A 20,438-nucleotide genomic window follows, 5' to 3' on the forward strand; every position below is an offset into this window, starting at 1 on the left:
TAAGTTGGCTTGATAATGACCCTGCTCATTTGAATGAGGTGCATCCAAGGAAAGAAAACTGGAGAACATGCAGGATACCAGCCCTCGGTTTTGGACAACTCAGCTTTAGCAGACTTTGACTTAAATTAAGTTCCCCTCAAGCTTTTTTTTTAATTTATTTATTTTTTTAAGTCACCAATTAATTCAGAAATAAAATACACGCTATCTGGTAAATGTGTACTGACTGATGTAGTAGCATTCTAAAAAAAAAAACAACATTCCTTATATTAACATGCATGACAACGATTTTAAAGTTACCTTCAAAGGCACAAGCTACGCACTTTTTCCCATCAGACCTTTTAAACAAATTATGTCTCAGAGGTTTAGTAGAAGGTAATAAGAATCATGTTACAAAACACAAAGATGCCCCAGTGGTTGCCGGGAAGGCCATTTGGGAATGCTGACCTGCTATTTTCTAGATCGCAGTGAAGCTACAGACCAGTGTGCTTTACAGCCAGCCCACAGATGGTTCGGCCACTCTGTCAGCTTATATCTACAGAGGAATGAGCAGACTGCTAAACACCAAAACTGTGCAAAACTAAAAGGCTTCTTGTCTTAAGTTAACATATTTGAAAAATAATAATAATATAATAAAATAATCTATTTTTGGACCTCCATGTTTGCACACCATCTTTGTTAGTGGGCATTCACCAATTTGGAGGTAATGGTCAGCTGTATGTGTCTTCCTAGGAAAAAAAAGTAAGAACAAAAGAAAAAGCTCTTTGCAAAAAAAAAAAAAAGATTTTGCATAATTTAGTTAATTTCGATGATAAAGTTAATTATTCTCTAATAATGTGTTGGACATATAGCATAAGACCAATTCCTATGTTGTTTTTCCACCATGGTTAATAAATCAGGAAGTAGAAGCATTTGGAAGTACAATAGATCAAAGTATTGAAAATATGCTGTAATTAATACATACTGTAATTAATACATTAATACATACATACTGGTGATGGGCAGAATGCTTACATCTCAAAGCCATGAAAAGTAAAATGGAGAAAGAAAAAAAATCGGCACTTTTAGTGAGCCAATGTCAGCAAGAGCAAGCCACCTTCAACTCTTTAGATGTTGGTCAATATAGTGATTAAAAAAAAAAAAATACAACAAAACAAATGATTAACCCAACATTAATGTTAACAGAATAAGAAAAATAAAATACACAGGGGCAATGCCGATATGCAGTATTTCTCCATGTACAAGTCAACTTTGCACATAAGTCGACACGCGTTTTTTTTTACTTCAATGTGGGTGAATGTTACAAAAATGTAATTATACTTGGTCACACATATCATGGCCGTCCAATCAAAACACATGATGTGAAAATGAAAAAATAATGCTACTTTTAGACTAATCTCTTCATCGTACATGAATAGCATAATGTTACGATTATGGGGGAGGCGGTGGGGCAGAAACGACAAGTGTGTGGTGAAGTGCGCTCATATCCGTAGACGCAAATGCTGAAACTAATGTTTCAACAATAAAATGATATGAAGATTCAAAGCTTCATTTTTTTTGACACCACTTAATATGAATGTGAATGTGTGGATATATGGATATGGTTTGACAATGTTCAAGAAAAGAATCCATCACATGATCCTTTCCTTTGCTTCTGTTTCCATTATCTTTGATTAAAGGTTACAAAAGAAAAATCGGAACACCTCCGACATATACTCCGTTCTTGGTGCAATAGAAGGTCATCATGGGGATGAAAGGCCTCATCCTGGGCTGCGCGATTGTGGCCATGCTCCTCCAGGAGTCCACCGCGGGCCTGGTAAGGAACGTCATACGGCATCGCAGAGAGGCTCTAATGTCAAGGAAGAACCAAGAGAACCACACCCTGCCAAACCCTGACCAACCAGTCGTCTTCAACCACATCTACAACATAAACGTTCCCTCCACCTCTCTCTGTTCTGTGGACCTTGAGTCACCTGGTGGCACTGTGCCCAGTCACAAGAATAGCCCACTGGACATGCAGAACACGGAGCACATGGAGCATACGGTGGATGGTGACAATCAGATCATATTTACTCACCGCATCAATATCCCAAAGCAGGCGTGCGGCTGCAACAACCAGCTACCGGATATAAAAGAAATCCTCAACAGACTGGAGATGTTGGAATCTGAACTTTCCAGCCTGAGAGAGCAGTGTGGCAGTGGTGCAGCTTGCTGTGGATCTCAAGTTACTGGTATGTTAACATGACAAATTGGATGTGGGATTTGCTGTTGTGCATGTGATATAAATAAGTCTTATTTCAAAAAAAAAAAAAAAAAAAACATCTCAAAGGCAGGCATGAAAAAAAGCCATCACTACTGTTCAAGCAATTCTAACATCATGGTGTAGTCAACTCCAAACTCTCGGCTGTTGATGTCAAAATCAAAAGCTCAGTAGCAAACTTTTAAATGCAAATTACTTTTCACCATTCTTCAGTGCCGTCTAATGATGACAAAAACAATATTCAATGTTTTAGTGTGATACATAAACTGTGTCCGTATGTTTTGTGGCCATTCAGAATTGGCAACTTGCAATATCAAATGAAGATCTCACTGATGTTGAATGACACTGACTACATTCAAGAAAGCATTATTTTTTTATATACATACTGTACACACACACAGTACACACACAACAATTGTCTACTTGCAATCTAATGCAACAAAACCCATTAAAATTACTGTGACAAAAAGAGGATGGAGCCCACTTTTTTTCATACCAATACAAATATGAGGACTCAACTTTTGAGTACTCACCAATTCCAAGTGCCGATACCACAAATACTTTCATCAACCTTTGGAATGAATTTGCAGTACGGTCAAATGACCAGCCAAAAATATTTACTCCACATTGGCAGTTTCACCCTTGTGTATGAAGCTGCAGCAAACAACAACCACAATGAAGAGTATCAAATTGTTAAGAAAGCACCTATTGTGGATTGTCTTAGTCAGTGCATGGGGGCCTAATAATATACTAGAGCAGTGGTTCACAAATGGGGATACTAGTACCCCTGGGGGTACTTGAAGGAACTTCAGGGGGTACTTAAGGTTTTAAACAAAAACAAACAAACACATGCAAAAATCCTTTCAAAATATTATGTAATTATTTTTTTCCAGAAAAATCTAAGTTCATAAAATAAATTGTATGTTCAGTTTTAATTTTATTTTATTTTTGGAAAAAATCTGATTCTCCCCCATACTAGTTTGGTTCCACCCAACTTGTGAGGTGCCACCTCTCATTACCTGCCACGTTAATGATTTATTTTTATGAACACATCTCTACTATGATTCCAAAAGAGGACACTTTAAGTTGAATATTTTTCTGTGGACAAATAATAATTAATAATTAAGTTAATGATTTACTTTTGTGAATAGATCTCTACTGTAACCCCAAAACAGGACAGTTTATGTTTAATATTTTTCTGTGGGCAAACAATATTTTTTTTTAGAACAGGTCTGACATTTTATATTTTTTGTGGAAAAATATTTATTAATTGTTGTTAATAAATAATGACAATTAATAATAAGTAATAATTAAGACCACAGATTTCTTCTATGATCCAAAAGAGGGCGCCTTAGGTTGATTTTTATTTTTTTTTTTATTTTGTGGAACAATACATATGAAGATTAAAAAGATCTAAAGTTTTAATAAATCAGACATGGAAGGCAAACAAAAAATGCTTCGCACTGGTTAAGGGGCACGTGGCTGAAAAGATATTTCAGAGGGTGTACATCACTAAAAAAGGTGAATGTTGCTCCATATTATGGGAATTTTGACCCAACTTGGGCTTTTAGATATTTTTGATTTGTGATACCAAAGGAAAAGCATGAAAAACACTAAAAGGCCAAAATATTGCATACATAGATTGTCAAAACATGTAAACATTCAATACGAAATTACTTGCAAATGGGAGGCCGAGAGGTACAGTACACCCTGCAGATGTCAAATTTAACCCATGTAGGGCTCATTCACAGATATTAAAAATTGGAAATAGTCAAGTTTGCACATATTGAAAACCCCGTGTTTTATCATGCGTTTCCCTCGATTTTTGCATCGATCCTTTCAACGACAACTCACAAACAGGGTGCAATAGAAATTTTTACGAGGTAGGTTGGTGGGTGTGTCCAAACTCTGCTTAACGTATGCCTTATTGCTTTCTTCTCATCTACTAGGAGAGATCTCCACAAAGCCCTACTGTAATGGCCGTGGGAACTGGAGCGCTGACACCTGCAGCTGTTTATGTGAACCAGGGTGGAAAGGTCCCAACTGCACAGAACCTGAATGCCCCAACGACTGCCAGGACCAGGGCCGCTGTGTGGATGGCAAATGCGAATGCTTTGAAGGCTTCAGTGGTGATGACTGCAGCGTTGAGCTATGCCTCCTGGATTGTGGTGATTACGGGCATTGCGTTGAAGGTGCTTGCCTGTGCGAAGAGGGCTTCATTGGTGAGGACTGCTCTCAGACAAACTGCCTCAACAACTGTCTAGGTCGTGGACGTTGCGTCGACGACGAGTGTGTCTGTGATGAGCCGTGGACGGGCTTTGACTGCTCTGAGCTCATCTGCCCAAACGACTGCTACGACCGAGGGCGCTGCATCAATGGGACTTGCTTCTGTGATGTCGGCTTTGCCGGTGAAGACTGTGGCGAAGTCACTTGCCCTGGCAACTGTAACAACCGTGGTATGTGTGTGAACGGATTGTGTGTGTGTCAGAGTGGCTACAGTGGCGAGGATTGCTCCAAGCTCACCTGTCCCCAAAACTGCAATGAGCGAGGCCATTGCTTCAACGGCAAATGCATCTGTGACCCAGGATTTGAGGGAGAAGATTGCTCTGTTCTATCATGCCCTGAAAACTGCAGCAACAAAGGCCAGTGTATAAACGGAGAATGTTTGTGTGATGAAGGATACCAAGGCGAGGACTGCGGCGATCTCTCCTGCCCTAACAACTGCCAAGATCACGGGCGTTGTGTTGCCGGTCAGTGCATATGCGATAAAGGGTTCACCGGCGAGGACTGCAGCATCAAGACTTGTCCGAAAGACTGCATGGGACGCGGGGAGTGTGTGGATGGCAAGTGTGTGTGCTTCGCTGGATTCACTGGTAAAGGTTGTGGTGAGCTGACGTGCCCCAATGACTGTCTCGGCCGTGGCCACTGCATGAATGGCCAGTGTGTTTGTCACAAGGGCTTCGCTGGTGAGGACTGCAATGAGAAGACATGTCCTAAAAACTGCCTGGACAGAGGATATTGCAACGATGGCATCTGTGTATGCTACGAAGGCTTTACTGGGCTCGACTGCTCCATACTAACTTGTCCCGGGGACTGCCAGAACCAGGGGCACTGTGAAAATGGAGTGTGTGTCTGCAATGAGGGTTTCATTGGTGAAGATTGCTCTGAGGGTAAGAACAATGACTGGATCACTACTTTGTCTTTGTGATGTTGTTGTACTTACCAAATTGCTTGTGATGTGCATTCTCGGTTAAAATGTGAATATCATTAACTTTAGACATAATCACAAATCCAATGATGCAAAAATGTAGATTTTACACCTCCACTGCTTCACTAGCCATCCTCATAATTGTGGCACAAACTAAAATAAGGATTATCGTGATCAAATAAAATAAAATTGCACTCATTGTTGGATGGATGGATGGATGGATGGATGGATGGATGGATGGAGAACATGAAAACCAGAACAGCTTTCTTCGCAGGCTTTCACCAATGTTGAAAATATGTATATACAAGTTTTATACAAGTTTTTCTTTCACATCGAAGCAAATACGAAAAAAAACAAAGTTCAAATGAAAAACAAATCACACACATATACATACATGTGTTCATTGACTCGAAGTGACATGAATGCTAATGTCGTGAAGAACGGTTGATAGCTACCAAACAACTGAATTACATTCAGTGCCCACTTGTATGTAGAAGTGAAACATTGCTGCATCAAGGCTTAGCTACTGCCATAATATTCTTCATCACACTGTGAGTGACTTGTGATCAGTCCAGAAAGTACAATACAGACATCACTTGTCCCCTAATGGGAAGCTTGTGTAACCACTATAAAAATTAGCAATAAAGAAAAGCATCAATGTCACGTGTACCCTTTTTAATGCATATCATATACTATCTGCTTGTGCAGTTTCACCTCCAAAGGACCTAACTGTGGAAGAGGTCACCCCTGAGACAGTGGATCTGTCTTGGGATAATGAGATGCGTGTGACAGAGTACCTCATCACCTACGTTCCCACTGCTCCCGGAGGGTTGGAGCTGGATGTGCGAGTGCCCGGGGACCAGAAGACAGCCACTATTAGAGAGTTGGAACCTGGCATTGAGTATCTGATCAGCGTCTATGCTATTCTTAACAACAAGCGGAGCATTCCTGTTAGCGCAAGGGTGGCAACACGTATGAGTTCCAGTTTATGTGGGATTAAAAGAGTCTCAAGCCCTGTAAAAAGGTTGTATATTAACAGTTTCTCATCACCGCAGACCTTCCTGAGCCTGAGGGACTGAAGTTCAAGGCAGTGCGTGAGACGTCTGTGGAGGTACAATGGGACCCCCTGGACATCCCCTTTGATGGCTGGAACCTCATCTTCAGAAACACCGTGAGTCTTGCCGACAAATCACTTCTATATTTCAGAGTTTTATCTTACAAATGCCAAATTAAGAGCCTCTAATTATTTAACACTACAAATCATTTACAATTCAAATCAATTCAAAGTTCCACATCCTGAATGTGCTTGAGCTTACAAGGAGAAACAACAGAGATGCACATCAAACCAAATATAAACTTGTGTTGATATGTATTTGCCTCCATGCTTCAGAGACATTTGAAAAAACTACCACTCAAATCAACTGAAAGTCTTTGAAATGATGGTTTCTGTCTTGTCACTCATAGTGTAGTCCGACACAATGCTGACAATGCAGCCAGTTGGACTGATTTCCACTCACTGACTGCAGGTGTGCAAAAATGGTTGCCTGAGCACAAAGTCCCATAGAGGATTCCTTCTAAACAGAGAATATGCATCATGCAGACATATTCATAATAGCAATCATTTCAAATAGTATATACATCAATACACGGCTGGAAGGTTTGCTGATAGTTACAAATTACTCTTTAATAGTGAACTATTGTAGCGAGAATACATTGCATTACTTTTGGTTTTGGATTGCACCAGTACTAAATATTGTATTGAAGATAAAATGTAAAAAAAATATCGCTACAATGCACAGTTTATACAAATATTTGTCTGGTCTTTTGGTCTCATGAAATTGAAAAGGCATTTGTAGCTGCTGGCGAATTCAGTTAGCCTCTAAAATGTCTAAAAGCCTCAGTCAGTGAGCCTCTAAAACAGATCAATGAAAACCCCTACATCCAAAAACTGTCATCGATCTCACTCAAATTTACGTGCACATGTATATGCTTGACCCATTCAAAAACTTAAAAATATCAAAAATATCAAAAGAAGCCACATTATAATTTGTGAAGGTTGAAAACGCCACACAGTTTTTTTTTCTATCTTACTTGCATTGGTTTCTAGTTGGAGTTCTGAAATTGAAATTGTTGAAATTGTAAAAAGAGCAATGTTTTAGGCCATTCTTTGATAAAACAGCACAGACATTGAGACATCTCTTCATGTTTTGTTTTGTTTTGTTTTTGGTTCTGTCAGAAAGAGGAAGATGGTGAGATTCTGAGCTCGCTCGGCCGACCAGACACAACCTTTGAGCAGTCTGGCTTGGGCCCCGGTCAGGAGTATGAAGTCAAACTGGAGGTAGTCAAAAACAAAAAGCGCGGACCACCTGCCTCCAAGAATGTTGTCACAAGTAAGTATACATGCAGCAGGCTATATTGGTATTATTTAACTGTCTTTTCACTTGTATTCTTATTCTGCAGAAGGGGCACTTTGTGTGTGCTATGGGACTATTTGAAAACAATTGCAGACCTGTGATAATCTTGTAGAAAGGTGGTTTGGGGAATTGGGCTGAAAATAGTGGACTGCCATTCACAAAACTCCATAAATTTTCTGAAGGTTTCTTATTTTCCCCAGATGGGGTTTTGAGTTTTCATTCCCCTTCTAGGAGCTTTGTTCAGGGTACGCTGTTGTGTACTCATGATGTTCTATATGACTTTTTTTCATCTGTGAAGCACTTTGAGACTGCTGTGATTCCAGGCTATACAAACAAACTTGACCTGACTAAAGTTCTCTGCTTGTTGTCTTGCCAGCAGTCTCTTTTTCGCTGCTAAATTGTGCTAACCAAGCGCCATCCCTTCGCAGCTACATCTGAATGTAGTCTGGTTTGAGGATGCAACTAAACAAGACAATACGGTGTTGACATTTCATCTTCATTTTTCACCAAACTGAATTTAAACTCATGAATTTGTCAACAATATTGCATTTAATCCATTGCTCCTAGTAACGTACTTTACTGATCACTTACTGGGAAAAGTTACTTTACTGCAGGCGTCTCCAAACACAGTCCTTTGGGGCCGCTGTCCTGCATGTTTTCTGTTCCCAACGCACCTGATTCAAATGATCAGGTAGTCAGCATGCTCAGCAGAAGCCTAATGATGATCCTTTCTTTTCCTGACACACCTGATTCAAATGATCAAGTCATCAGCAAGCTCACCAGAAGCCTGATTATGTTCCTGATCATTTGAATCAGGTGTGTCGGGGAAAGAAACCGGGAAAATAAGCAGGGCAGCGGCCCTCAAGGACCGAGTTTGGAGACCCCTGCTTTACTGATTGGGTGGTACAGTGCAGAATGGTTTGCATGATTGCCTCACATGCGGAGGTCATAGGTTCGCCTCCAGCTTCAAATGTCACTGTTGGCGAGGCAGAGAGATAGGCAGGCGTGATAGCGGGGGTGGTGGGCCCAGATGCAGGGAATCTCAGAGATGGGAAGGGTAAGTTGAAATCCATAGTATATTTGTAACAGGGCAGACACGATCGAAAGGTGGGGAAAACAAACAGCAGGGCAAAAAAGTCCAAAAATACCTGTAGGCAGGTGATACTGGAAAGCTAGTGGACAGGTGGCACGGGAAAACACAGGGTATATGCGACTATGATCCGACACTGGCTCTCACAAAGACTCGGCTTAAATACACTCACACACACACTTATTGATAGACACGCACAGTTGGAAAGAGAGGAGGAGTGGGAGCAGGAGAAGCAGGTTGTTCGACACATGAGGGGCAAGTAAACGCAGACAGGTGGACCAATTCAAAACTTACGTGGTGACATGAGATGAACAGACACAGGAACTACGCAACATACGAACTACGAACATAACCACCCAAATTAATCCCATTACCAACAGAACATGACACCGACCATCCTTTGTGGAGTTTGCATGTTTTCGCCTTGCCTGTGCGTGTTTTCTCCATGTGAAGCAGTTTCCTCTCACATTCCAAAAACATGGGGGATAGGCAAATCGGACACTCGAAACTGTCCTTAGGTGTGTGCATGTGAATTTTGTCCTGCAATTGGCTGGCAACCAGCTCTGGGTTTACCCTGCCTACATCCAGCTGGGATAGACTCCAGCGTGCCCGTGGTCCTCATTAGGATAGGCGGGAGGAAGGGTGTGGCTCATTAAAAAAAAAAAAAGTCTTTTTTTTATGGAACTATATCCAATCAAAAGTACAATTAAATAAGATTACTTACTATGTTGGTCTTGCCGAATGCATTATCAAGTGCTTGACACAAGTATCTTGCATGTTATCAATCATGCACCTCCTGGAAAAAAAAAAAATATGTGTGGTAAGCACAGTACCTACTTAAAATTATATAAATCATTCCTCAGCTCTGTGAGCTCATAGAGTTCAGTAATCGCCTCGGATGATAAGCGAGAGCAAAAGCAACATCGTCTTCTGTGCCTGCCAAATCCATGACTTGCATGCACAGATAGCGTGCATCACCTTTTCGCCTCGTAGACTTCACTATTAGCTGACGGGAAACAAAGCCCAGGGGCAATCCGTAGGGGGCTGATTTTCAAGGGTTAGGGTTAGGGTTAGGGTTAGGGTTCAAATCCGAAGCAGCTAGTGCCTTATTGTCTTCCCTGCACATCAGCGACTCCCACAACGACATCCTGAAGGATGCCATGTGGGTCATAGGGAGCGATGGACGCTTTTGGACCGCCCAGCCCGTCTCCAGCTGTCCCCTGTTGACCAGCTCAACCAGGGCGTCAAACATCACGGGTCGCCCCCCTTATTTATGCATGCACATAGTCCTACTTTGTGCATTTCACTTTTCGTAGGGGTTTTTCAGTGCCCATTAAGTGAAAAAAAACAAGGGAAGACTGGATATGCTTTACTAATAGAGTCAAAGTGCAAATTTTCCAAAACGTGCTCAAAAGTCAATTCTAGATCATGTAATTGCAGTTTTCAGAAGTGACGTATAGCATGTGATGTTTCGCATCGAAGTTTTCTGTCGCACATGCATACATGCATACCAGTTATGTGCACCCCTGGTTTTATATTTCCACTCTATTTACCAATGTCTCACATATGAATTGAGAGTTCATGAAGTAGCAAGGTCACTAGTCTCTTTGTTTATGATCATATCCTACCGTGACATGTGATTAGGAAGCGGTATTGAATTGTTTTCTTTTTATGCTGCAGGAACTGGCATTTTCGAATTGTTTAAGTCTAGAATTTTAGTAGAAAGTAGACTCGCACACTTCCCATGTAAAAAATAAGCTGGTTATCTACGCAAGAATTCGCCTAATTCAGGCAAAGGCTACCGAGGGTAAGAATATAGTGGATAGGATTGTCTGACAGTATTTGAGCTCAAAATTCTCAGTGAAGTCAAGCTCTCAACCTTTCACAACAAGGCGCCTTCCTCATTCCTTCCAAGTTAAGTTTCCAAATACATTTTCCCAGTCAAGTTTCTGATAGGTCCTGTAGGTACATTGAATTTTTGTATATAAAGAGATTATACGTTTCCACTTCCATATCCTGTTTTCTTCTTAGTCCACATTTCTCCTCCTCACATAGATTTTTAATAACTCTATTCTTTTCCTTTCCAGTTTACTCTAAAAAGGAGTTTATCGCAGCTGACATTAGGCGACAGATGTGGTTGTGGACAAGTCATACTTGAAAATTACATTTTAAGAAAAATAGTTTATTTTGTTGTTTTTTTTTCCACCACTGCCTAATAGACAGAAGAACTGTGCAAGATCCTGAACTGCTAATGAAATATTGCAAATACAAATGCTGTGAAGTGTTTAACTAGTCTCGTTTCTATGGAGCCTGTTTACCTGGCCTGCATAACAATGTTATTTTCGAACGTTTGTCCTGCTCTTCCATTGATGTGGTTTTTAATAAAACTATAAACTCCTAGGAGATGGAAAAGTTGATTATTCGAATGTTAAGTGCCTTTACTTGATTCTTCCAAGCGTTTAGCATGTTTGTTTTACTTCTCCAGAGATTGACGCCCCGAGCCAGGTGAACATACGTGATGTGACAGACACAACAGCACTGGTCACCTGGGTGCAATCTGTGGCCGATGTGGATACAATCAGCATCTCATTTGGGCAGGGCTCCAACCCTGCTGATCACAGTATGGTTGAGCTTCCCGCTGCAGACAGCCAATACCACCTTGGAGGACTAATCCCAGACACCCAGTATGAGGTTTCTCTGACAGCCCGCAAGGGAGAGCGGTCCAGTAACCCTGTCTATGACTCATTCCTCACAGGTAAAAACCATAGACATGGTGTGTTTTGTTTTTGCTTTTTATTCCCTGGGAGTTCGGGGATTTTTCACTAGACCGGCCTTATTACCCAACTTGGGCTGATTTTGAAAGGATCATAACATTGTTAAATATAAATATACAGTATATGTACTTTCAACCCCCCAAATTGTTCAGTGGCATGGTTGAAAGAGTTAATGCAAAAATCAGTCCAAATGCATGATAAAACATCAGGTTTTCATGTCCAAAATTGACAATATTTCCCATTTTGAATGACAGTAAATGAGTCCAACATAGGCTAAATTTGATACCTATAGGGTGTACCTCTCAACTTACCGTTTGCAAGCATTTACCATCAAGTGATAGTAGTTTATTTCAAATCAATTATTCAAGTACTATGTGTACTGATTAATAATACAATGTAGATTCTGTCATTTTATGTTGACAAATGTTCGTTTGGGGAGGGGGGGGGGGGGGGGGGTTACTGGTTTTGTCAGATTTGGACGGTTTTAAATTGACTATCCAAATCGTGATACATTGCCATTACGGTTATGCGTCCATGCATACATATCACACATCAAAAACATCAAAAGTAGGGGGTTAAGGCATATTTTCACTATATGCTAGATCAGTGGTGTTCATTGCGTCACCCACAATCCACCGGTTGAAAGTCTAGCTATTGCTGGTCACCCACATGTCAACACACAAAAAACGCAACTGAACGAAAGAACATCAAACATAAAAAAAAAATCTAATCATCAATTTAAAAAAAATAAAAGAACAGCAATCATCATTTGCCTTTTGTTGTTTTTAATTCCCTGAATTGACAGCTGAACTTAATTTCAGAACAACACAGTAATGTTCACAATTATGCCTGCTCACTGTGATCCAGAGCCTGCTTACTTTCTGCGCCAAAGATTATCAAGTTAAATGAGCATTGTCGCGTCTGTGCTTTCGGGAGGACCTTCAAAATAAAAGCACATGAAGGGCATACGTGTCATACAATATTCGTACCATAAGTTAAGTTTATTTTTTTGGCGGGCTTCCTCACAATGTTTGGCTTTTACTAGGATGCAATGGCTTGATAAGGCAGCGCATTGCTCCCCCCCCAGATGCAGTCAACATTAGTCCCTCTTGTAGATAGCTAGTATAACTAGCTAGGCAGTGGATACCTAGTAAAGAAATATGTATTTTATTATTTTCTTTTTTTCTTTAACACAACAGAGACATAGAAAGTTTCCACATGGAACATAATTCGGTAAGCAGCAGGAAATGTAGCTGCCTTGAGCTTTAGCCACTAATTTACTTTGTAAACAAATTCAATGCAGCTCAGACTCTGCTAGCAGATATTCTTTTGGCTGTACAGTACATCAAACGTCTTTTAAGCAACCTCTGAAAGTATTGTATACTATACATGTGCTGTCAGAGGCTATTAAAGAAAACTGGATCTTTACTTTTCCTAATGTCCTTTACAGTGGGACACAACTATGCAACAGGAAATCTGGGTCCATAGGTAAAAACAGTTAACAAATCTTTTCTAAATGGCAACAATGTAGATTTGCATCACCCTAATAAAACAGACAGCTATTGTAGGTATTCACAGCAAACCAGTTTAGAATCTGTTGCATTATTACAGTCCATTACATCGGTGAGGTAGAATAAGAAGGATGTTTGAAGGACCACCCATTCCATTGGTTTATGAGGAAAGAGATCCTACTGTGAAATATTTAATGATGGTTGTTCTTTAAAAGGACTACATATAGTACCCAACCAAGTTCAGAATATCATAAATAGGTATTTCCTGTGGTAGGAAATGTTCAAGCATCTGTATAACATCAACTTGTTCTGTGTGTTAGACTTGGATGCCCCCAGGGACCTACAGAAGCTGGAGCTGACTGATGAAAGCATTACTCTTGAGTGGAAAAATAGCCAAGCTCAGGTGGACAACTACCGTATTAAGTATGGACCTCTTTCTGGAGGCGAGCACAGGGAACTGCTGTTCCCTGCCGGACCCAAAGAAACAACACAGGCTAAGATCATTGGTATACACAATCCCAGTACTTATACAGCACTTAGATTGTTATTTTTGCACCTTAGACGTATAAGCAATTTCACCAGCATCACATATGACCATTTGAGATATAAATATTAATATCAAAACCCAATTTTTACGATGCATAATGCCATTGGTATTCAAGGTTGGTTTCTAAAAACAGCTAACCAGAATCAATTTGAGGGTCACAACAGAGGTAAAAATATTGGCTCAAGAATATGACTATTTATGCAAACAGATGCAAAGCATATTTGCTGTTATTGCCCACCTATTTACCATCTCCTCTTTAAAAAATACAAAACACAGCTGTTCTTTTTCTTTTTGCGATTAAAAAAAAATTAAAAGAAAAAGACACATTTATGGCACTTAAGTGTACGTGTGGTGCTGAGAACAGAAAATATATAGGGTTTATAAGAACAAGTCCATCCAAACGCAGTTTTGGTTTCTCTGGTTGCTTTGAAGCAAGCTTATAAAAGCTAAGGTAACCTATTTCTTGTGACAGCATACACGCATCCATACTTGACAGCACGGTGGGTGGAGACGGGACAAGGTATTGTTGATAGCAGGGATGGACAGATCCGATCTACACGATCGGCAATGAGCCCAATCCAGGCCAAAGTAACTGTTTTGGTATCAGATTTTTTTATTTCAAGCCGGTCGGATTCAATCCTCAATTTCCCTGTGCCCCAGTTTATTGTTCTGGGTGATAAATTAATAAATGTTTCCACGTACCCTTATTATATTTTCCCTTACCCAGAGGTGTACAAATACCCCTGGGAAACATTGCTTTAGTGGACCAATAGTTGCATACTGAATGGAGTGTTTTTAGATACCAGTTCTCAAGTAAAATATATCGACGTGTTACTACCAAAAAAAAAAAAGGATGGTAAGATAGATATTGGGCAATTCTCGAGGCTGCTGTATTGGCATGAGAATTGGACTTGAAAAAGTTGGATCGAGATTGACTCTGGTTTGTCTGACCGAGATAATGAGGTGCAATGAATGGCAGCCAGATCCTCATCAACGATGCCTTGTTACGTTTCCAGTCTCTGGGTTGGCAGGTATGGCCACACATATTTTGTCTCGACCAATAGGTTTCCCCAGCTGTTATAAGCCTGTTTTTATACAACGAACAACACCAACACACATTTAGATGCAGTATTTTTCTTGATAAACCATATATATTTTTCCTACCCAGCACCACGGGTACATTTTAAAGGCCCACATCTGTCTTTTTATTTGACTTTTTTTTTTTTTTTTTGCGATAGAAGAGTTGTGCTTTGTCCCTGTTTCAAGAGCTTCTCTATTTTTCCTGCACAGGGCAGAGTGAAAAAGCAATCATAGTTTCCAATACTCCGAGCAAGGTTTTTGTATTTAATATTTATTAACTGCTAACAAGAATGATCTTTGCATCCTGGTGACACAACTGGAAAGATTTTCCACCAAATTAAGTTGTGCAGGGTTTACTATCACGACCATATGGGCAGTATTTGCAGTCTGTCTTGTTAAATGGACAGTCTTATGCTCTGCTCACTCATGTGTACAATGGCTTGCCTTTGTTTTTTTATCGCGAAATGTTTGCCCAACTAGAATAGGCCCACTTTATGAGAAAACCACCCAGGGGGATTTGGCATTCACTGTTTAAATTAAATCACACTGCAGCTTATTTCTCTTTCGCTCAAGCAAGATAAGTGGACATGTTTTCATCTCTCATCACTGCTGACATTATTAAGCAATGCTTTGAGACTTTTTTGTTTGTTTGTGTGAAGATTAGAAACAATGAGAGCGAGAAAAAACAACTTTGTCTAATAGTGCCTTTGTCTGGCGCAATTCTTTGTCCTTGGGAGGCCCATCTCATGGAAATAAAGCATTGTGTCCATTCAGCAGACACCCCCCTCTTTGCCACACACCTCAGTAGTGCTTTCACACAGTTATTATCTGTAATTGCCTTCACGCTCGTGATTTTATTGATAATGAGTTTCCTGGGTATTAGGTGTAATTTCATGCTGCACAACTCTGTGTGTGATGACCTCTGTGGGAGTTAATAAAGGAATTAAAGGCGATCAGGCCTCGAGAGGGCTTGATTGTGGAAGCCAAAGGGTTTCCAAAGCCGGCTGTATCATTGGGAATAGTGTTTCTGCTGCGCGACAAGGGCCCTATAGATCCATCAATGCAAATACACCAGCCGTGTTCCGCTGAGCTCAAGCTTACCATGAAATGCAATTTGGCTCCAACCTATTGTGCTATCATTCCACATGAAAGTGTTTTTGTGTTTGCCGTGGCTGCCGAAGACATCGGCAGAAACAGCTGGCCACTCAACCACACAGCCATTCAACTGCTGAAAGATAATAGGAATTGAAGCCAACAATTATGTGAGATTTTTTGTTTTAAGTTCTGAGTGTAAGTTTTTTGTTTTGTTTTGTTCTTTTTTGACATGGTTACATAGGTCTGAGACCGGGCACAGAGTATGGCATGGGAGTGACGGCAGTGAAAGGTGAACGAGAGAGTCTGCCCACGACCACCAATGCTGTGACCGGTAGGAAGCTTTCACTCGTCTCCCTTTTCTATAATACAATCAATACAACAATGTCTGTAAATGTCAGTAATGGCTGTATGTTATTCAACAGTGACAGGGCAGTTGTACGTTTGTTTTTTTTTGTAACCCTGTAACTATATGCTCTCAGTTTGGTAGTTGATCTTTATTGTATCATGTACATAGCTCATTCTTCATGCTGAGCGATAATACTGATATATTGTGATATGTAGTAATGCAATATGCGTATTGTAATACAAAGTTCAGTTTCCAATACATTATTGTCATATCATTTCTTTTTTTTTTAAATCAATTTGCTCCTGAGTGGCTTTAGTATCATGATTTTCGTCATATTATGACACTTTTATGTTTTGGCAGAGAAAACTTTATGAGAGAGACTTTTCTCAGAGGCAGAGCAAACGTTTCTTTGTTTCTGCAGTTGTAGTCCTATTTTAGGCTTCCGCAGTGTTCAGGTCAACCATAGTAATGTCCCGTATGTGTTCCAGAGAAGTGCAATAAGATCAGAACAGACATATTAACGAGCAGTAGAATCTCATGTATTTTTTTTAAATGGGAATTTTGGGATTTCAAGTTTTGTTTGTTATTGTCTCGTTTTGTTTCTTTAAATGCTAAGTTATTTCATAATATGAAGAAAAAAATGGTAGTGACCGTATCTCAAGGTTTCACTGTATTTGATCAATTCTGAAAACAGATTTCCCCTTGTTTTTTGTTTGTTTGTTGTTTGTTTTTTGTTTTGTTTTTTAAGAGGCTCTGGCTCACCCTTGGCCAGGGATTGATGTCAAACCTCATTTTACACACTCTCGCTATCTCTGTTTCAGCCCTGGATGCACCGAAGGACCTAACTGTTGCAGAAGTTACAGAAACAACAATGATGTTGGAATGGAGGCGCCCCCTGGCCAAACTGGACTCCTACCGACTCGTCTATGTTTCCGCCGATGGCCAAAGAGCAGAGGAAGCGGTCCCGGGAGGTTCTGAATCTTTCACCTTGAGAGGCCTGACACCGGGCCTGCTCTATACCATCAGCATCACTGCTGAGAGGGGTCGCAGAAGCAGCGCACCAGCCACCATCTCAGCACCTACAGGTCAGTGAATAAGAACCATTAGCAGTGTTTTTAGACAGATAAAAACAAGTGTCACATAATTTCTCATAGGACTAAGTCATTAGTGCGGTAGCTGTGCACTTGTGTCTGGTGACTTGGTTTTCATGAAAGAGAAGAATATTTTGATGTCTCCCTACCATGCATAAGCCATTTTAAAGATTTCATTATGTCCCTAGGCAAAAAATTGATCAATAAATAACCTTCTGCCTCACTTGTTCAGCAGGGTACATATATGGAAGTTTATTTTCAAGAACTTAGGTCTGTTTTTTTAACATACTGTGCATTACTTTTCATCGAAATCTAATCAAATTCCTAACAAAACAAGATTGAAAATCAGGATAGTTTCATTTCATTATTCAATTCACTTATTATATACAACTGTGCAAGACTCTGGTACTCGCATATGATTATTTACACAGATTCCCCACTTATACAAAAAAAGGAGTGACATAAATGCTTTTGTTAGCATGATCCAAGACAATTTTGAATGCGCTTTACGATTGTTTTATATTCTGTCATGCCTTTTCTGTCTGCGCATGGACTGGACCGTTTTTACCAAAGGGCAGTGGACAGCAGCAATATTTTAGCTGAAACATGTTGCAGAACTATGGCTTTTCTACTTCGATTAGACTTTTCAACATCTCTAACTGGAATTTTTTTCCCATCTGGAACGTATAATGAGTAGCTTTCCCCAACACATTATGGACCACTAATGACCTCAATATCTAATACTGCATGTGTTTTATCTTTAACATTGGAGATACTGTACATACTGTATAATGTTCATACGAAATAGCCATAGGTTTATGTATATTATTTGCCTCACAGACAGTGGCAAAAAATGTGTTTATTTGCTTGCTGAACATATAAACAAGTAATAGACAATTCCCTTTTAAAAGAAGGTAAGAGTTAATAATAAAATAAAACAATAATAAATAATAAAACAAACGAGTACACATCAATTGTCATCATCAAAAACGGTTTACTTGTTCACATGGATGTAGGAAGAAGTAATATAATAGTCTAGTCCTTCTCCATGGTCTTTGTATATTTTGACTAACGTATTTTCCCAACTATAAGGCACACCAGATTATAAGACGCACCCGAAAATTAATGACATAATTTAAAACTTTTTTTCATATATAAGGCGCACCGGATTATAAGGCACACCCTCAATTAATATCATATTTTAAAACTTTTTCAATCACAATATAGTAATACTCAAAGTAATAACAATAATAACTCAAATAATAACTCTCAATAGCATAATAACTCAAAGTCAATATGACCAACCTTGTTCAAATGTAAACACACAAAAGAAACAGATAAATTACTTGATCAGTTCATTGCCCATCTACGAATCCCAATCTCAATATTGATCCATATATAAGGCGCACCATCAGCTTTTTTAACAAATGCAGGCTTTTAGGTGCGCTTTATAGTGCGGAAAATACAGTAATTTAATATAAATTGTTCACAATCGCTTAATTACAGAAATGCATTGAGTGCTTGAAGTAATTATGGTTATGCCTCTCACTGGGGCTTGTGTATAGCACGTTGGAATTCATGTCAATCCAATACTCTTATTTTTTTTCCTCCTTCTAAAAATACAACATAAACTAATTTCGGCACTCTTACACACAGTGGTCAAATTTCCCCCAAACCACAAATTCTGAGGGGTATACCTATGCTAGAAGGTCCCGTGTACTGAAACTAAACTAGTCAAGGGGAAAAAAAAAATCTACCCTGAAAAGCTTATAAATAACTGTTCATTGTGTATTTTTGGACTGCACTCTAATAGGTAGGGTGATGGCCGTGGTGGTGTGCAGGGGCATTGAACAATGTTCATTCATGTGGTAATTGTTGACGTGAGCCTTGCTCCCCTCTGGTTTTCTGCGATTTGACCACGATGAACTCTGGGCCTGTCAGATAAAAGACCACATGCTGGGACTCCTGTTAAAACATTGTTCACTGAAATCTGCAGCCTTCTAATCCACAGGCTGTGCTGATCTGCAGCCTTTATCATCTTCTTACATGAACATAGATCGGATTCCTTTTGGAGGAGGAATAGGAGAAAAGTCGAGGGGTGGATATGAGACGAGTTTTGTGCGGATGTTTCTGAGATCTACTTTCTGCCTTAATGTTATTGAGAGGATTAAAAGAATTCAACTTAAGTGTGTTTCAAGCAAGTTACTGGGAGGTAACAGTCGATGCAAATATATCACATGAAAGCAACATTTGAAATGAATGATCGAGAAACAGACCAGTCAGTATTAGGTTAACACAATTTTTTTTCCTGATATGCATGCCTTGTGTGGTCTTTCTGAAGGTTCACTGCATGAACAATAGTTTGCTTCAGTTTAGTTTTTCCCTTGCCGTCATGCCACAAGTGTACTTTCATACATGCTTTGTGGCTTCATGTCCACTGTTGCCTTTTGTTTTAAGCGCCATGTGCCTTGTGTTTGACAAATTCATTGGTGGGTGTCTTCATGGTATGATGTCTCATTATAGCTAGCTACACTGCACGCCATGGAAAAGATTAGAGCAGTGGTAGTCAAACTGAGGCTTGAGAACCGCATTTACGTCTTTCATCCTTGTGCCATGGCTCTCCGTGACTTTGGAAAATCCATTCATTTTCTAGGGCCACCGAGAAGCGACTGGAAAATCTGTCATTTTATTTGAATTTTTTTACTTTCAATTTAAATTTGAAAGTTATGGATTTTATAACATTATATAAGATTTAGTTTTTGTTGCTCAGAGTGATGTAGCCACAGATTTTATTATACACCTTACACATCTTAGTAGGCAAACTTCGGCAACATCGGAGTTAAAAAAAAAATAAAATAACCTCAGGTTAGATCAGAATTACAGTAGTTGAACTAGATGAAATAAGTAGTTTTATTGGCCTCTATTTTGTAAAAATGCAATATTTTAAATATTTTAATGTGAAATAGACATTTTTGATTCTAGTTGACAGCTAACCCCATACTCCACAACTGATATGCATTTTTGG

General features: G+C 39.7%; 1 protein-coding gene across 2 annotated transcripts in view; it reads left to right on the forward strand.

The window, feature by feature from the left end:
• tncb (tenascin Cb) overlaps window positions 1-20,438 on the forward strand; it is a 51,812-nt gene that overhangs the window by 11,709 nt on the left and 19,665 nt on the right. For both annotated transcript variants that reach the window (XM_088423908.1, XM_088423916.1), the window contains exons 2-10: window positions 1,677-2,228; window positions 4,207-5,427; window positions 6,174-6,437; window positions 6,521-6,636; window positions 7,702-7,855; window positions 11,455-11,724; window positions 13,575-13,760; window positions 16,218-16,307; window positions 17,144-17,407. In XM_088423908.1, the coding sequence (XP_088280034.1) occupies window positions 1,742-2,228; window positions 4,207-5,427; window positions 6,174-6,437; window positions 6,521-6,636; window positions 7,702-7,855; window positions 11,455-11,724; window positions 13,575-13,760; window positions 16,218-16,307; window positions 17,144-17,407 (3,052 nt within the window). In that variant the 5' untranslated portion in view covers window positions 1,677-1,741. The remainder of the gene's footprint in view (window positions 1-1,676; window positions 2,229-4,206; window positions 5,428-6,173; window positions 6,438-6,520; window positions 6,637-7,701; window positions 7,856-11,454; window positions 11,725-13,574; window positions 13,761-16,217; window positions 16,308-17,143; window positions 17,408-20,438) is intronic.

Source organism: Hippichthys cyanospilos, chromosome 1 (assembly GCF_059441005.1).
Source record: "Hippichthys cyanospilos isolate Australia breed blue-spotted pipefish chromosome 1, RoL_Hcya_1.0, whole genome shotgun sequence".
Lineage (NCBI taxonomy): Eukaryota > Metazoa > Chordata > Actinopteri > Syngnathiformes > Syngnathidae > Hippichthys > Hippichthys cyanospilos.